A 17421-nucleotide genomic window follows, 5' to 3' on the forward strand; every position below is an offset into this window, starting at 1 on the left:
TTTGAATTTGGATTTGTCCAGGCCCAGCCCTATGCAGTGTGATACTATTGTGGTGCTGGGCAGGGACAGCGAGCCACAGCTCCAGTCACCTGCACAATCACACAGGGAAACAACTGATACACTTACAACCGTTCTGCACCCATACAGCCATTCTGTTTTTCACTTTCAGTAGAGTATTCAATGATTACATGAGATATTCAACTCTGTATTATAAAATAGGCTTTGTGTGGGATGATTTTGTCCAGATGATGAAGGCTAATGTAGGTGTTCTGGGTATGTTCAAGGTAGGCTCTGCTAAGCTATGACGTTCTGTACATGAGGTGTATTAAGTGCATTTTCTTTTTTTTTTTTTAGTGTTTATTTCTTTATTTTGAGAGAGAGAGAGAGGCAGAGAGAAAGGGAGATCTCACAAACTGTGAGATCATGACCTGAGCCAAAATCAAGAGTAGGATGCTTAACTGACTGAGCCACCCAGACATCCCTATGCATTTTCAACTTAGGATGGGTTTAATGGAGTGTAACACCCTCATAGGTCAAGGACGGTCTGGTATTATATGCCAGACCCTATGATACTGCTTTAGATATTTTATCATTGTTGATCCTTACAATGTCCTTGTGAGGTACATATCATTCTCCTCATTTTATACATGAAGAAATAAAGGCTCAGAAATATAGTTGTTCAAAAATATTTACCTTTTGGGGTGCCTGGGTGGCTCAGTTGGTTAAGCTCTCGACTCTTGATCTCAGCTCAGGTCATGATCTCAGTGTCATGGGATTGAGCCCCATGACCAGCTCCACCCTGAGTGTGGAGACTGCTTGGGATATTCTCTCACTCCCTCTCTCTCTCTCTTCCTTTCTCCCTCTCTTGCTCGAACTCTCTCTCAAAACAAACAAAATACAAAATATTTAGCTCCTAATGACACATCCAAGAGTGAAACTTGGTCTGCCCAGTCCAAAGCTCATCACTTTACCTGAATTGTGTTGATTACGGAAAGAAGGAGGCTCTTTTAGGGGATGTGGTGGGGTTGGTCAGATAGTAACCAAAGATGGCAAAGCAGGTCAAATGCCTAAGCTGGAGGGAGGTGGGCCAGACAGTTCATGGTCTAGGCCATCAAAACTCATCTTGTGTAGTAGAGACATCTGGGATACCCACCTCGTGTGTGTATGTATCCCTTGGCACAGCTGATTGGACCAGGAGTGAACACCTGATGAAAACAGAGCCAATTGGTATCTTTCTGTTAAAGATCCCCACCAAGAGACACTGAGGCCATAAGAGATGTAGAGTCAGGACCAAGTCACCTCCATGGTAACCCAAAGCCCCATGCATGCTGCCAATTGCAGGGAAGCAGGAGTAAGAGACTCCATGAAGGCAGCCAATGTGCAGAGAGAAAATGGACGCCCTGTGCAGGAAGGAACAGAGGCATGAGGCCTGATAGTCCCCTGGGGAGAGAGAGCGAATGCCACCCTGCCTAACACCATTCTGGCTCCTGTGAGGCCCGTAATTTAGATTCCGTGAGATTTCTCTCTAGCTTTGGGGAAAAAAACAGAAAGACTAAACCACGCTTTACTTGAACAAGCTTGTGGGCATGTGTTCCTTGAAATTAAACAGTTGCTGGCCATGACACCTCACCCTTCAGGCAGGACACTTGGCTAGGGGGAGAAGGACTTTATGTGAACGAGACCTCAGCTCAGCTTGGTTGAAGAAATGCACCCTGTTGGCCTTTGGGAAAACAGCGAAATTTGTCTTTCCTGCCACTTTTTATTTCTATGTTTTTCTTCTCTTAGTGGCTACCTTCCCACCGGTCTCAGGTAGCTAACATTCTCATGCTGGCCTTCTGCAGAGCCACTATCCCCCGCCGCCCCCAGCCCCACACTCGCCTACAGGGTGAACACCCTGGCTGGGAGGAAAAGCAGGCTGATGTTCTGTTTCAGAGAGGAGTGTGAAGAATTAGCCTGCCCAGGGCAGTTTTCTTATTAATTTAATTCAGTCGGATTGCTTTCTTAGTATCTTGCATGTCAGTCCTTTCCTTCTCGTTCTAACCCTGGGATGAGCTCTCTCTGCCCTGCAAAGCATTTGCCTCAACCAGTAAACCTGTTTAGTCACCCTGACTAGAACTAATCTCACAGTGCTGCCTAGTGTCTCACCACTAGTTTATAAGCAAAGTGCAGTCCCTAACCACACCGGATTACCCTCTGGCAACCTCACCACACAGGTCCATGCTCCCTGGCCTTTCTGTGTTCTTCCAAAGCCTAGAATGTCTTCCTTTTCATTATTTCTGTCAAATTACACATCCTTTAAGACTGAGTCAAGTGATACTTCCCCGCAAAGCTTATTCCTCGTCCATCTGCTCCAGCATTGTAATTCCCTATGTCTATTCTGGTTTGTATCTCGTTCTCGTGTTCTAACTAGTTGATTTCCTAGGCCTAGGAGGCCTAGCCATGCTATGTATATTTTTCTAGACTTATTCCTCACATACTGTCTGGTGCTTGTAGATCTCCATAAAAGTAAATGTTATCAAATGGGGAAGGAAATTTAGGGGTTCCCATGTGCAATATCACATGTATATTCATTTAATCCTCAAACAACCCTGCGGGGGGGGGGGCGGTTATTAAGAACAGTGAAGCCGGAAATTTTAATTCATTTGCCCCAGAACACGCAGGCAGCAAGGGGCGGGAGACTGGATTCTCGTTCATGCCTCCTTGGCTCCAAAGCCCAGAGGCCTTGCACCCTAATGCCCGATAGGCTTTGAAATCTAATGCCTAATTCTGTTAGCTGATAAAACTTAAGGTGCCCGATGTCCAAGAAGTTGTTTCTGGGTGCTCAGAAACACTGACAGCACACTCCTACTCAACAGAACAGTTGTTCAATAGAAATTATACAGAGGATAGGTGATCGTTGACACGTCGTGGTACATGCATTATCTGGTATACGCCACTGCACAGTTCACGTATGAATTTGCAACATAAAAGCTTACAACTTCACATTTTCCTTGCAAGATCAAGAATGCAAAAAGCACTACAATACTGGGGTGCCCGGGTGGCTCAGTCAGTTAAGCGTCTAACTCTTGATTTCAGCTCAGGTCACGATCTCGTGGTTCATAGGTTTGAGCTGATAGCGCAGAGCCTGGTTGGGATTCTCTCTGCCTCTCTCTATTCCCCACCCCTCCTCAAAATAAATAAATAAACTTTGAATAAAAAAGTACTACAACACCGGTTTGCCCCTGGGCAGCAGGTACTAGGAATTGATTATGCTCAGTGTTCAGACATGTGTGAAGTGACCCTTTGCCAAACCTCATCCACAAAGCACCTAAGAGAATATTAAGTTTAATTCTTCCTGAGAGAAGGGAGATGGGGAGGCTTCTGACGGTCCCTTTCAGGACCAAGAATCAATGACTTTATTGCACTAAACTGTCTCAAATCTTCTGCCAGCTCTTGCTTCCATGGTCAACATTTAAAATGCATATTCAGCATCAGTGATGTGCTAGAGGTTGCAGAGGATATAAAAATCTCATTCCTTTTCAGCAGGGCCAAATCCCATGGGGATGGGGAAACTCACCAGTAAACCCAAACCAGACAAATACCAGCAACTTTGGGCATGCCTTGAGGGCACACATGTAAGTAAGATACCTTGTGCAAGAGGAGAAGAAAAACAAACCACATTAATTCATTTTTAAAAGGCATTCGTGGCTTTATAAATGACTGGGACCCTGTAAAATGTGCCTTTAGGAAGAATACCTTTGAGAGTTCCCATGCTTCATTCACTAGAGTGGGGACACTTTCCTTAGGCGGTGACTCTCCAAGTTCTGTACTCCCGGAAGTGAGGGAAATGACTCAGTAAATTAAACACTTCTGCTTTCCCGAGAGTTTAGTAAATGCAGGACAGTGGTTCTATGGGGGTACCAGCACAGCATGATTGTCAGTTGAGCCCTGACTCATCCTATGGTGTATCTGGGTAAACCAAGTCACCTGTGGGTTGCTCATCAGGCGCCTTCACGGATGACAGTGAGTGAAAACCATTGGATCTTTTTCCCACCATGCTTCATCCCTCTTAAATGGAATTTCATTTTCCTTTTCTGCTTATCTAAAAGGTTATTTTTGAATATTTAACTGTAAATTTTCAAATAGTAAAATACTTTTTGCTAAAAATAGAAAATTCTTTGTTACATAAATCACAGCCTTGGGGGATCTCTGCAGATCTACTCCCCTTCAAGTAAGCCATTAAAACTCTATTTTTCAAATGAGAAAAGAAAAGGATTCTTAGAGGGGTCAAGTGGTCTCCTAAAGGCTATAAAGTCGATAAGCTCTTTGAAAGGAGTTCCTAGAAATATCTAGGTTTCACTCCAAAAACATGTACAAATGAAACAACAAGTACCTGGAAAAATAGGTGATAATAGGACAATTATGTGGTGACCATTTGGACAATAGCAGAGCCATTTCACAAGGCAATGATCTACACAAGACCAGAAGAAAAAATTCTAGCTGACAGAATGGACAATATCACAAGGATGGAATGAGAAAAATGCTACAGTTGCAACAATCATGCTCCCTAGAGTTGGATGTTTCATATGAATGCAATGTGGCCACATTGGAAAAGCACAGCAATATAAAGGACTGCAAGAAACTTCCCTCTCGATCAATTTAATGCCGAGAGATTTGACACCAAAGCCAGAGATGAGACACAAGGAAAATGGAAACCCGTGGCAATAATCTGCAAAACCATCTGTAAAAATAAAAAAGAAAGGGGTGCCTGGATGACTCAGTTGGTTAAGTGTCTGACTCTTGATTTCTGTTCAGGTCATGATTTCACAGTTCGTGGGTTTGAGTCCCGTGTCAGGCTCTGCGCTGACAGCGTGGCGCCTGCTTGGGATTCTCTGTTTCCTTCTCTCTCTGCCCCTCCCCCCATCCTGAAAAATAAATAAATATTTAAAAAGATAAAAGAAAAAATGCAACCCAAACCCATAACCCAAAAGGCAACAACTACCAAAAAGAGAATCTTGTCCTTCAGTAATGCACACATTCACAAAGATGTGCACTGTTAAGAACATCCATTGCAGTAAGAGCACTGCTAACAGGGAGATGTTGGAACAGGTTACATATCTAAAGCAGAAAGTCAAGAAGAATTCAAATCAAACTGTTCTAAGTAGTTATTCCTAGATAGTAAGAGTGGAGGGAGAGAAAGAATAGGAAGAACGTGGCGAGAATTTTTACTTTTGAGTTGTACAATCCCTTCTGGATTGTTTGTTGTGTTTTTACGTTGCATTATTTTAAAATGTTTTAAATATCATTAAAAAAAAGTTCTTCAAACCTGTTATGTTTGGGAGAATCACGAAGTCTTGGAGTTGAGAGAAGCCACAAGCATCTGTCTAATCTAATCTCTGCCATATTTAGCTTCATAGCCTGTCTCTTGGCATAGAACTCAAGAGAGAATGGCCACTTTTGGCTTGCAGGTGCTCTGGCCTTAAGATTCAGAGCTAGTTTACAGAAGCTGGTGCACCCCAAGGATGTGAAAAATCAAATAACCTCTGTGGTTTTCATAATCTACTCCTGAACTGGAAAATATCAATGATATCTCAACGGGGATTCGAGTAACTTCCAAATCCTCCTGGTTCATACCAGGTCCTAAGAAGTTCGGTAGTCAACCTCAGAAGAGGAGTGAACACCACAGACTGAGGTCAACTCTAAACCAGTTGGTTGTCAGTGCACCACATTCCCTGCTGGAGTGTAACTAGTCTCACAGGTCCTCAGCGTCCATACACTCATCGCCACTAACACCCGTCACTTGGACATTCTTCCTACCATCTTGAAATTTGAGGAGAGTTGCCTTTTGCCCTGACCTTACTATGTGATGTACTCAATAGTCAGAATTTTACATGTTTGAGTAAGCACAGGGGCTTTCTCTGATCTTCTCGTAGGGCCTTTTACATCTCACTCTCCACACTCTACCCCTCCACACCACATCATGAGGCGCCTCTGGCTCTGTTCCCTCTGAAGGACATCTCATTGTAATAAGCATCCTTAGTCCTGTCAGCACTTACAGTGCTCAAAAGTGGGACGCACACCTGGGAAGGGCTTGCCATCCCAGTGTTCTCAATCTGTTACCATATATCCTCCAGTACCTAAGTCTCTGCCTTCCACACCTTGCTGAGCACAGGTATTCAATACATGGAACTATAAAATAATAGGATTTTACAGCCAGAAGGAACCTCCAGGAGATCAGTTCCCATCATTCCACAGCTGAGAAAGGTGAGGCCCGGGTGGTTAAATCTGGGTCATTCTGGAAATATCAGCCACAGTCCGGGTGTTCCTACTCTGAGATCAGAGTTTCTGCTGCTAGGTTGCTGGTCAGATGAACGATTGACTGACTTTCCCACTTAATTTGCACAACCAAAGGAAACTGGAAAAGAGACTCAAGTTAAATGATCTAATAAATATAATTGGAGAGACTACATTTGCCCAATTTAACTGAAGTTTTCCACTTTCAACTGGGTGCATATGTTGATAGTTTCAGGCATATTTTTAGTCATTTAAAAGTTTGGACCAATGCACACACTTTCCAGACAAAATACAAGTCAGATTTCAATACAGTATTAAACTCCAATTTCTCTATAATCTATATGACTTGCCTCAAATAATGACATCGCCAGGTTGAACCCAATATATTTTTATGTGTCTTTACATGTCAATGGTGAAGGTACAAACTTTTCATGTTACGTCCTGTTATGCAATTACTTCAAAGAAAAACAAAAGACTTAAGATCAACTAATACATGTAAGAGAACATGGTTGTAACATGACTACATGATATTTGCTAAACAGATTCTCAAACCAGGTTGTCTTTTAAGAATTGAACTTTTGGGGCACCTGGATGGCTCAGTCGGTTGAACATCTGACTCTGGCTCAGGTCATGATTTCATGGCTCGTGAGTTTGAGCCCCGCATCGGGCTCTGTGCTGACAGCTCAGAGCCTGGAGCCTGCTTCAGATCTGTGTCTCCCTCTCTCTCTGCCCCTTCCCTGCTCTTACTTTGTCTCTTTCTCTCTCTCTCTCTCAAAAATAAATAAACATTAAGAAAATAAAAAATAAAAAATAAAAAAAGAATTGGACTTTTGCCCTCTGAATCTTTTTTTTTTTTTTATAAACTAAACAACCATTGACCGCTTTGGGTTTCATTTCATTTTCTTGCTCATTCTAATGGAGAAAGGTTTGAGAAGAGAAATAGATAAAATAGACAAATGAAAAGAGAGAGGCATAGATAAATCAGAAACTGGAAGGGAGAAGTAGTTGGTTCCTGGAGGAAGAAAGAAATGTTCGAGGTGTGGTCAGAGGCGTGGTCAGGAACCCTGTGCCCATCAAGCCTCCCCTTCTCTCTGTTCTCCCCTCTGTCTCTCATCCCTCCTGCCAAGAAGTGAACTGGATACCTTGCCAGTGACCTTGGATAAACAGAAAATGATAAAGCTCCTAAACTCAGATTTAGACACATCACCAGGGCCCAAACTGGAATCACTTACAATGCCCGGGAGCAAACTCTCACACTAGCCACTCCTGTCCCCTTCCACTGTAATTCAACGTCATAAAAAAATAACCTTTTGGAATTACAGTAGGCCTTTTAAAGATGATCTAATCTAAACCCTTCTCACTGTTTTACAGAAAACAGAACTGACATCCAGAGAAAGGAGGTCACTTGCTCAAGGTTATTCAGCGGGACCAAAGTAGATGCCCAAACTACAGACTTGCTTTGTTCAGAGCTATTTCCTCTATGAGCAACTTAAAAGCTATGGAACCCACATTCTCCAAGTTTGGAGAGACGAAGACAAAATGGCACAAAACAACATGAAGACAACCTAATCCAAAATAATAACTTTGCTCCACCTCCCAAAAGCCGGTGACAAAGTAGCGGCAAATGGGCTGTGTTAGGCAGTAACAGTACCTAGAACAACTCAACTGCACTTTTTCCTCGGTCACCCACTTCTTGAAAACAGACAGTAAAAATGCACACAAGACTGCTCAAACTTACTTTGAACCAACACAGCCCTTTTTAAGACTTAAAACTTGGGGATTAACAAGTACATATTTCCCTACAAGGGCTTACAGAAATCACATTATTAGAATTAAAACATCCGGTCATTCAATGAGTCGCAAAACCCTGGAGAAAATGAAATGCCTTCCACAGAAATCTGTCCTCTCCGCTCACCTGCACAGGTAGCAATCCAGCTTAAAGCCAGAGAGGTTTTGCTGTATCCGTGGACTAAACGCAGCCTGTTAAAGACCGTGACCCACGAAACTGACTTTCCAAAGCAGGACCTGAGAAAAAGAAGAAAACTCTTCCTTACCCTTAAAAAGAACAGAAACAATAGGATCCGGTTTCCCAAATTTCGTTTTAGGGATATTGCTGGCAGACTCCACAATCACGCGAAGCATGGCTCTTCGTGGGCAGAAGGCAAGTGCCAGCCAGCCGAGTTGACGCGGAGTGTGCGCTGGGGCTGCGCGCCGCGGGGGGAGAAGGTAAGATTTCTCCAGTCCAGAGCGCAGGGGTGGGGTAGGGGGAGGCGACTGGGTGGATCTCTGACGGATTGTGTACTGAAGGCTACGTGTAAACTGATACCCAAACTCCCCGGGCCCCCGCAGTGCTGCAGGAACCCGCTTATGAATTTGGGAAATGTGGAAGTGAAAAGGGCGAAACCTCAACTAAAAATAATTATGTGCAACAAATGAAACCGAAGTGGTTTGGCGCTAATAAATGCAGCCAGGTCAGGAGACCGCCAAGACGCCACTGACTTTTAATTCGGCAAAAGCCGAATTAATTGGTGTTCCACACCACCCCGTTCATTCTTTTTTGCGCTTCGTGGAGTTTTAAAACTTTGCTTAGTCTTTTTTTTTTTTTTTTTTTTTTTTTTGGAATTTTACTTTTGCTGTTTTCTCTCTCATGCTGCTGAACACACCCACTCAGTAATCACTTAGAGGAAGGTTTGGAAAAAAAAAAAAAATCAGTTAAAGGATGCCCCCTGTTGGAATGCAGAGGAATAACTGAGTTTGTTCCAAGCAAACCCAATCCGGAGGGTTTGCAAAATTGGTGTAGTAGAAGTTGATCTTTTGCTTTACAAAAGGATTCGGCTTAGGATTTCTTTAAAAAAAAAAAAAAAAAAGCTGGGCACTTAAGTTTTCCTCGTCCATCCAAAGCTGCTAATAGTCTTCAATGGAAACGGAGAAGTGACTCTCCCCTCTTTCGCAGCTAATCCCAGGCAGTGTCTTCCATTCCTTTGCTAAAGAAAAAAAAAAAAAAAAAAATCAGTGACACTTGTTAAAGCATGATATGGCTTTATTCAAGAGAAGGGGACCTTTGCAATAGGTATAGGGACCACTGCAATGGAATTTTGCAGTAGAGGGGAGAGATCGGGCTCAATTTGAAGTACATCAGGGGCAAGTGGGAATTCATAGTCAGGGTGGGGGGCCAGGATGGAAAGTTACTAGGAAGAAATGTCAGAAAGGGGGTTCTGGTTAAACAGACCTAACAGGATTCTTGCTGAAGGTAGGTCAGGATGGCCAGATATCAGCTGGGTGATGGGAGAGAATGAGAAACCCCATCAGATGTCAAGAGTGATCAGATACGGAAGGTGGGGGGTTCTGGTTAAAGTGACTTTTACAAGGGAAGTACACAGATAGGCCCATGGGAAGGTTCAGAGGAGCCTGCCTCCAGTTTGGTCAAATAAAACTCTTTGTGTCCCTGAGGGTGTGTTGGGTGGTGTAACCTGATGATTACGATCCTAGAAGATGTCTGGGGTTAGTAGCCAGCCAGACCTGAGTATGGGTCCCTGCTTCACTTTGAGTTATGTCACCTTACAAGGTTCTAACCCCCTCTTTTCTGCGGTGATCTAATCTAAGGTAAAGTTGTCATAAGATAAAGGTCTTAGTGTGGGGTCCTGGCACGGAGCATGCACTAAGTCACACACGTACAGAACCAGAAGTTCATGCTTGAACATGATTTCATAGCATGTCCCATAAAGTAAATTGGCTTTAAATCACTGTGTTTCAGAAGAAAAAGCTAAGAACTTAGGGTGAAGAAACACAGGGTTTATTTCTGTTTTTGAACATACAACCAACAAGACCATTTGTAAGCAAATGCTTCAAGTGCATTGAAAGAACATGGTTTATCTATAGGAATTCTATCTCTGTGAGTTTCTCAATGGCTTATACAAACAACCAATGAAGCCAACACTATATACATTATTGACTAAAGGGACCATATTAGACTCAATATATTTAGACACACAGACTAAATAGACTACATTTTGGTGGAATATAAACAAAATTGTGTTTATTTTGCTTGGCTCGTTTTTACATCTCCTTTTCATTGTGAAATATATTTTTGAAAAAATTCATAGAACATAAATGTGACAGTTTAACAAATGAGCATCCAGGGGAAGATAGAGAACATTGCCAGCACTCCAGCAGCCCCTTGTTATAACCCATATGTCACATCTACCTTCTTCCCTTCCCCCCAGAGGTAACCACTATCTTGATTTTTATGGTAACAATTTCTGTTCTTCATAGTGTTTACCCCCAAAATAGTTTGCTTGATTATGACCTTTATATGATAATATCAATTGCTTTATACATTATGAATTTTGTATACATGTATATTTATACCTACATATGTAATACACACATACATATATTCATACAGAATGAATTCTTGGCTGTATTATGACCTTTGTTTTTTTTTTTTTTTTTTTTTTTTTTTTTTTTTTTTTTTTTTTTATTTATTTTTGGGACAGAGAGAGACAGAGCATGAACAGGGGAGGGGCAGAGAGAGAGGGAGACACAGAATCGGAAACAGGCTCCAGGCTCCGAGCCATCAGCCCAGAGCCTGACGCGGGGCTCGAACTCACAGACCGCGAGATCGTGACCTGGCTGAAGTCGGACGCTTAACCGACTGCGCCACCCAGGCGCCCCATGACCTTTGTATAAAAGGAATCATATAGTATGAATTGTGTTTGGCTTATTTTTTTCAACATTACATTTTGAGGTTCATCCATGTAACTACTTTGTTTGCTCTTTGCTATCTAACATTTCACTGTGTGAGCGTACCACATTTTATTAATCCACTCTACTTTTGATGGACATTGGAGTATTCAGAGTTTGAGGCCATTACAAACAGGGCTATTGTGAACATCCTTGTGCCTGTTTCCTGCTACAAATGTGCATGAGCATATTTAGGATCTAACCTATGAGTGGAATTGTATCAAAGAGCGCATGCATTCCGCTATATAGTTGATTATATTCTACTTGTAATTGACTATGTTAGAGGTCACGTTTCATCTTTTCAAATATGGATATTCAAATGCTTTATTACAATTTATTGAAGAATTTGCCCTTTCCCCAAATCTAGGTCGTATGTAGATGTGTGGGTCTGTTTCTATGTTTCTGGGGGGTCTGGGCTGGGGCTTCAGTGGAGAATAAGCCGAATTTCTGACCTGATGGAGCTCCCCAACTCTAGTGGGGACTACATGCCAGCTCTCACATGTCTATCATTTACTGCTTTCACCAGAGAAAAAGAAATAGAAAAGAGGAAGTCTTCGCAAAAACTCTAGATGTAAGGAGCAAAGTAAGGGGTAGTAAAGAGGGGTTAGTGGAAGAGAAATGAAGATTCATAATATCTTATTCCAATTCCAGTTTTGCAGGACGTTAGGTATTATCTAACAGCAATTTTCAAACTGGGACGCACAGAGGGTCCATTGTTAAGATCTCTTTGCTGAAATACTTCTTTAAGAAGTTTTTTTTTTTTTTTTAATTTCAGGGGTGCCTGCCTGGCTCAGTCTGTTGGGTGTCTGACTTCAGCTCAGGTCATGATCTTGCAGTTCGTGGGTTTGAGCCCTGCATTAGGCTCTGTGCTGACAGCTCAGAGCCTGGAGCCTGTGTCTCCCTCTCTCTCTTCCCCTCCCTTGCTCATGCTCTGTCTCTCTGTCTCTCTCTCTCAAAAATGAATAATCATCAAAAAAAAAAACCTTAATAAAAACGGAATTATTTCAGCTGATAACTAAAATGATTTTTAGAGCAAAAATGCTATTTTTTGTAGTTTAATTATAGGGTTTTGCACAGGAGTAAATGATACTTTTAAATAACTTAATATATAGTATATTTAAATTTTATTTCTTTAAAAAAGTACCTGGCAGTGACCTAAATATACATGGAGGGCAGGAGAGGACAAAATATTTTATAACATTTGGCACCATTATATCATCATTATTCAAGGCAATTGAGGAGCTAAATACAAGATAGGTATGAATCTGAACTTCTCCAATTCAGTATTAACATATTCTAAAATAAACCTTAAAAAAAAAAACAAACAGAACAGGGAAAAGTGGAATCATTTTAAGCCTTGTGCTCACTTTTTTGGAAATAACAATTCTTCATCAAAATGTTTGATAGACAAGTGCCTCCCAATCATTCTTCTGTAAGGATGCTTCATTCATGCACATGTGCCTTTATTCAGCTAACAGCTACTGGAAATCCACTTGGTGCCAAGTACAACGTTAACTACAAAGACGAATAACACACATGTCCTCTCTGCAAGAAGCTCAGAGGTAATTATAGTCCAGTGGGGTGAGTGTAATGATAGAGGGAGACAGAGAAGACAGGTATCTAACAGGGCAGGCCAGGGCAAACAGGGTGGGCTTCTGGAGGAGGTGGCTGCTGGACTGAATACAGATCTTCCTCAACTTACAATGCAGTTATAGTCCCATAAACCCATCATCATAAGTTGAAAATATCGTAAGTCAATATTTAATGCTTTACATATCATAAATGCATTTAATATGCCTAACCGACCAGACATCATAGCTTAGCCTAGCCCACCTTAAACGTGCTCAGAACACTTACACAAGCCTATAGTTGGGCAAAATCATTTAACACAAAGCGTTGACTGTTTCGTATGATTTACTGAATACACTACTGAGAGTGAAAAACAGTGTGGTTACATGGGAGCAGAATGGTTGTAATTTGTATGGGTTGCTGGCCCTTGTGATGGTGTGGCTGACTGGGAGCTGCGGCTTGCTGCTACCCAGCATCATGAAAGAGGATTGTAATGGATTGTGCCAGCCCGGGAAAAGATCAAAATTCAAAGTATGGTGTTTACTGAATGCATATCACTTTTGTACCATCGTAAAGCTGTTAAGTCAGGGACTTCTGTATTAATGGTTGAATCGACATATGTATGATTTGAACTAGCATTAAACAAATACACATGGTGAGCATTAGAAACTTCAAGCCATTTGGTGTTGGCAGAACATCACGTGTGAGGTGAAGCAGTCAAGCAGTGAGCCTAGGCAGGCAGGCAGACAGCAGCTCAGAGACACTTGTTTGCTCTGTTAATAACAACTTACATCTAATGAGTGCTCACTCTGTGCCAGACGCTGTCCTCAGCCTTTTATTTTGTCTCATTTAATCCATCCACTGCTCTATCTTATGAGGTAATTACCACTTTATCATCCCCATTTTACAGATGAGGAAACTGAGGCCCAGTTTGGTTAAGTAGTGCCTAAGTTCTCCCGGCAAGCGGAGCCGGGATGCGAACACACGCAGTTATCCTCTAGACTCCATGCTCTTATCTCCTTACACCATGCCTCAGTGGCAGTGGGGACTTACTAAAGACGCATTTTTCTGCAGGGAAGCAAAATGATTAAATTACATGCCAGTTCTCTGGAGACAAATGAAACATTTTAATAACCCCACAGACTGAAAATTAATTTAAAAGGAGCTAAAACAGGCAGAGCTGTCAGTGCTCAAGGAGCTGCTCTCATCAAACAGAACGCACCAGGAACTGAAAACCATGTCAGGAGGATCACTGACTGGCTGGTAAGAATTCTCCCAAGTGAGATTAGTCAGCAGAGAAAATCTGCCAACCTGCCCCGGAAATGGCTTTCAAACGTGTTACTTACTGATAGGGCTGCTTTGATCTCAGCCAAATGCTAAGGGTGTCTCCTTATTTACAGATTTAGAACGCAGCCCTTCGTGGCTGACTATGAACACTATCTAACCCAGGAAAGAGCAGTGGGTCGACCCAGAAAAGTGTCGGGCTCTAAAATGATGCTTTTTTGTGCCTGTTAAGGAATATTGAGAAAGGAGGAGAGTAAAGAATTTGTCTATTTCTCCACGGTAATCTAGGGCAGAGAACACCCAGGTCAGTTCATTCATTCATTTATTCATTCATTCATTGAGCAAATAGTTATTAGCTTCCTAATTTGTTCAAGCACGGTGATGGTAGGTGCTGAGGATATGATGGTGAGCAAAATCAGACAAATTCCTCAAGGAGTTTGCAGTCTAGTGAGGAAAAAGGACACCAAAGAATCATTAACAAATAAATGTGCGATTATAACTACAGCGAATGTTTTGAAGAAGTAGCTGGTAAAGAAGGAAAATCTCCTTCTCAGAGGCAGGAAAGCCTTTCCTAAGGCAGTGAGGATTAAGCTGAGATCTGAAAGGGAAGTAGGAAAAGATAATAGTGGCAGCATCACAGATGTGGGAGCTTCCTGGGAAAAAGCCCTGAGGCAGGAATAAACCTGCCTGGTCAAGGAATGGAAGTTGTCAAGTGTGGCTGGTTTGAGACCAGGCTTAGCCCTGCTAAGCCTGAGAGAACAAAGAGGGATTTGCTTTTTTATGCCAAGAACAAAGGTGGGTCAGTAAAATGTTTTAAGTGTGTTGGGGAATGTGTGACATGATTACATCTACTTATTCCAAAAAAATCCCTACTGAAGGGAAATTGGATTGGAAGAAGGCAAGAGTTTACTTGGTCCTTTTCTTCCTGCATTTAAAGAACATTTATCATGTACATATCGACACTGTCCAATAGAAATGTAACAGAAGCCACATTTATCGTTTTGGATTTTCTAAAATTCACAGTAAAGACAGTAAAACAGTAATAGTGAGATTAATTTTAATATATTTGATTTTGCCAAAAATATCTATAATAATACTATCTTAACATGTAAAAAGCTTTTTTTAAATGTTTCTTTATTTTTGAGAGAGAGAGAGAGACAGAGTGAGAGCAGGGGAGGGGCAGAGAGAGACAGGGAGACACAGAATCTGAAGCAGGCTCCAGGCTCTGAGCTGTCAGCACAGAACCCGGTGCGGGACTTGAACTCATGAACCGCGAGATCATGACCTGAGCCGAAGTCGGATGCTTAACTGACTGAGTCACCCAAGCATCCCCATCTCAGCATGTAAAAATATAAAAAATTACTAGTGAAATATCTTATGTTCTCTTTTTCATACTAGTTTTTGAAATCTGCTGTGTAGTTCACACATCCCAATTCAGAAATGAAATTTTCATGAGAAATACAGCTGTATTTAGATTTCATAAACTTTACAGTTGAAAAAAATAGGTTTGCAGACCCAAGTTGTTCCAAACATAGTTAAAAGTTTTCCAATAACTGAATCAACTACCATGTTTTAAATTAAAATTAAGTAAAATGAAAAATTCAGTTCTTCAATCACAGTAGCCACATTTCAAGCACTCAACAGCTGTATGTCTAGTGCCACATATTGGACAGAGCAGAAGGAACTTTTGCCTCACTGCCGAAAGTTGTATTTGGAAAGTACGTAGGATCTGCTGGTGAGGCCCTGGGCATTCATTACTATCCTTTTAGGTCTTGGGAAAGACCTAATCTTTCAAAGGTGTTGATCATACTCACCTACAACAAACAGCCCCACTATTTCTTTTTCTTAAGGCTAAACATATTCAGCAGGCTGTTGGTACCATTCTGGTTTCACAAGTAGATTTTCCTACTGGGAAGAAAATAAAATAACCTGCTGAAATAAATATCCAGTCTGCTTGGCTGTTAGATTGCTCTCTGAAACCTTGCCCTAGGATTCCTCAGAGTGAAGTCAGCATCAAAGTCCTAGCACCTTTGTGAGGCCTTATACAAACTACAGCTCCTCACACTTCATGCCTGGCGGCACCTGTCAGTGAAGAGCAAATGTTGATTTTCAGGTCTAATAATTAGGAAATTACAAAATTACAAAATTCAGCAAGCCATGGGGCCAGTGAGCCTCCTGCCTGCTCTTCTTCCTCTGGGGTCCCCAGTCACAGGGGGAGCTCCCACCAGAAGAATGTGTAATTGAGGTGTCTGGCCCAGCAGGTCCCCCACTGCCAGTCTGCCAGGTGCCACCCTTCTTCACAGAGTTGTCTCCCCACCCCCCAACTCCCTCTCTTCTTTATTCCCATTTTGGTTCTAAACTGAGCAGGGAGATTTCTTTCTCTGTCACTCCAAAAATTTTTGCAAATTTCTATGGAAAGTAATTTTGTCCTTGCAACTGTGGGCAATGCATATCATTCACAACCTCCCTTATTTTGCCAGGAATTCCTCCCACCCCAATCCCATCTGACACTTTAACACAACAGATGTGAAAGAGCTCAATTCTATTCACTTTCCCATCAGAAATGTGAGCTCTTTGGAAGCAGGGACCAAATGTTATCTTCTTGCATTATTAAAAAAAAAAAAAATCCTTAAAATTCTCTACATGGCTTCTCATCCATTTTATTTAGTTACATAGGAGTTTGTTACTTTTTGTGTAATAATGGGTAATGTCAACGGGGCATTTACTAAATGCCAAGCACTTTACACAGATTCTTCCATTTAATTCTTATATCCATCCTAGAGGGTAGATATTATTATTTACATTATTTTACAGATCAGGAAACTGAGGCTCAGAGAGGTTAAATAACTTATTTAAGATCACACATCCAGTAAGAGGCAGTCAAGCCAGGAGTTAGATGCAGTCGTAATCTAGAGTTCTGGTGTGTGACATTGTTTTCCCAGGACGTTTTGCTACTGTATCCTATTATTAAATCTTGGTGAGTTTATGCTTGGTCTAAGAGAGAAATGTTAGGCTCTGCCAAACACTCTTTGTGCCCCTTTGCAGCAATAGAGCCCTGTAGGCAGCTAAGAATGACTCAGATTTGACCTACAGACATCAAGCCGGAGGGCAGCAATCTGGAGCAAAGGGCTGCCTGGTCTCCTGCAGGACTCATAATCTAGGAGTTCAGTCTGGGCGTGCCTATCAGTTCTCCCACCTGCTACACTCTCCAATGCTCCACCCCTGACTTTTGGCAGGAGAAAGCTTCAGCCCAATGGGAAGACAGGCTGTCCTCTCGGGGAAGGCAGTTCTCCCATTCTATAAAGGGCAAAACTGGTACCTAGAAAGGCAAGTTACGCTCAAGGACACAGGACGAGTTAGTCCCCATTCAGTTATTGGGTTTAACTCACTGAACATAGTAATGTACTTCATCCCCAAAGCAGATAAACATAAATCCGCTGCTTACAAAGAAACACCGAGTCTGAGGTTTGAGACCTCAAAAAAACCCAGAAAAAAAAAAAACCCAAAATAGGACTGCGGGGCCTTGGGCCGGAGTTCCAGTCTTCCGTCCCG

At 42.0% G+C, this 17421-nt stretch overlaps 1 protein-coding gene across 1 annotated transcript in view; it reads right to left on the reverse strand.

The window, feature by feature from the left end:
• MYOF (myoferlin) overlaps window positions 1–17416 on the reverse strand; it is a 162239-nt gene extending 144823 nt beyond the window's left edge. The window contains 3 exon segments of the mRNA XM_007080098.3: window positions 8328–9257; window positions 15684–15777; window positions 17259–17416. Coding sequence (XP_007080160.2) covers window positions 8328–8415 — 88 coding nt within the window. The 5' untranslated portion in view covers window positions 8416–9257; window positions 15684–15777; window positions 17259–17416.
• Between the last annotated feature and the right edge of the window lie 5 nt (window positions 17417–17421).

This window comes from Panthera tigris, chromosome D2 (genome assembly GCF_018350195.1).
Source record: "Panthera tigris isolate Pti1 chromosome D2, P.tigris_Pti1_mat1.1, whole genome shotgun sequence".
NCBI classification, from domain to species: Eukaryota; Metazoa; Chordata; class Mammalia; order Carnivora; family Felidae; genus Panthera; species Panthera tigris.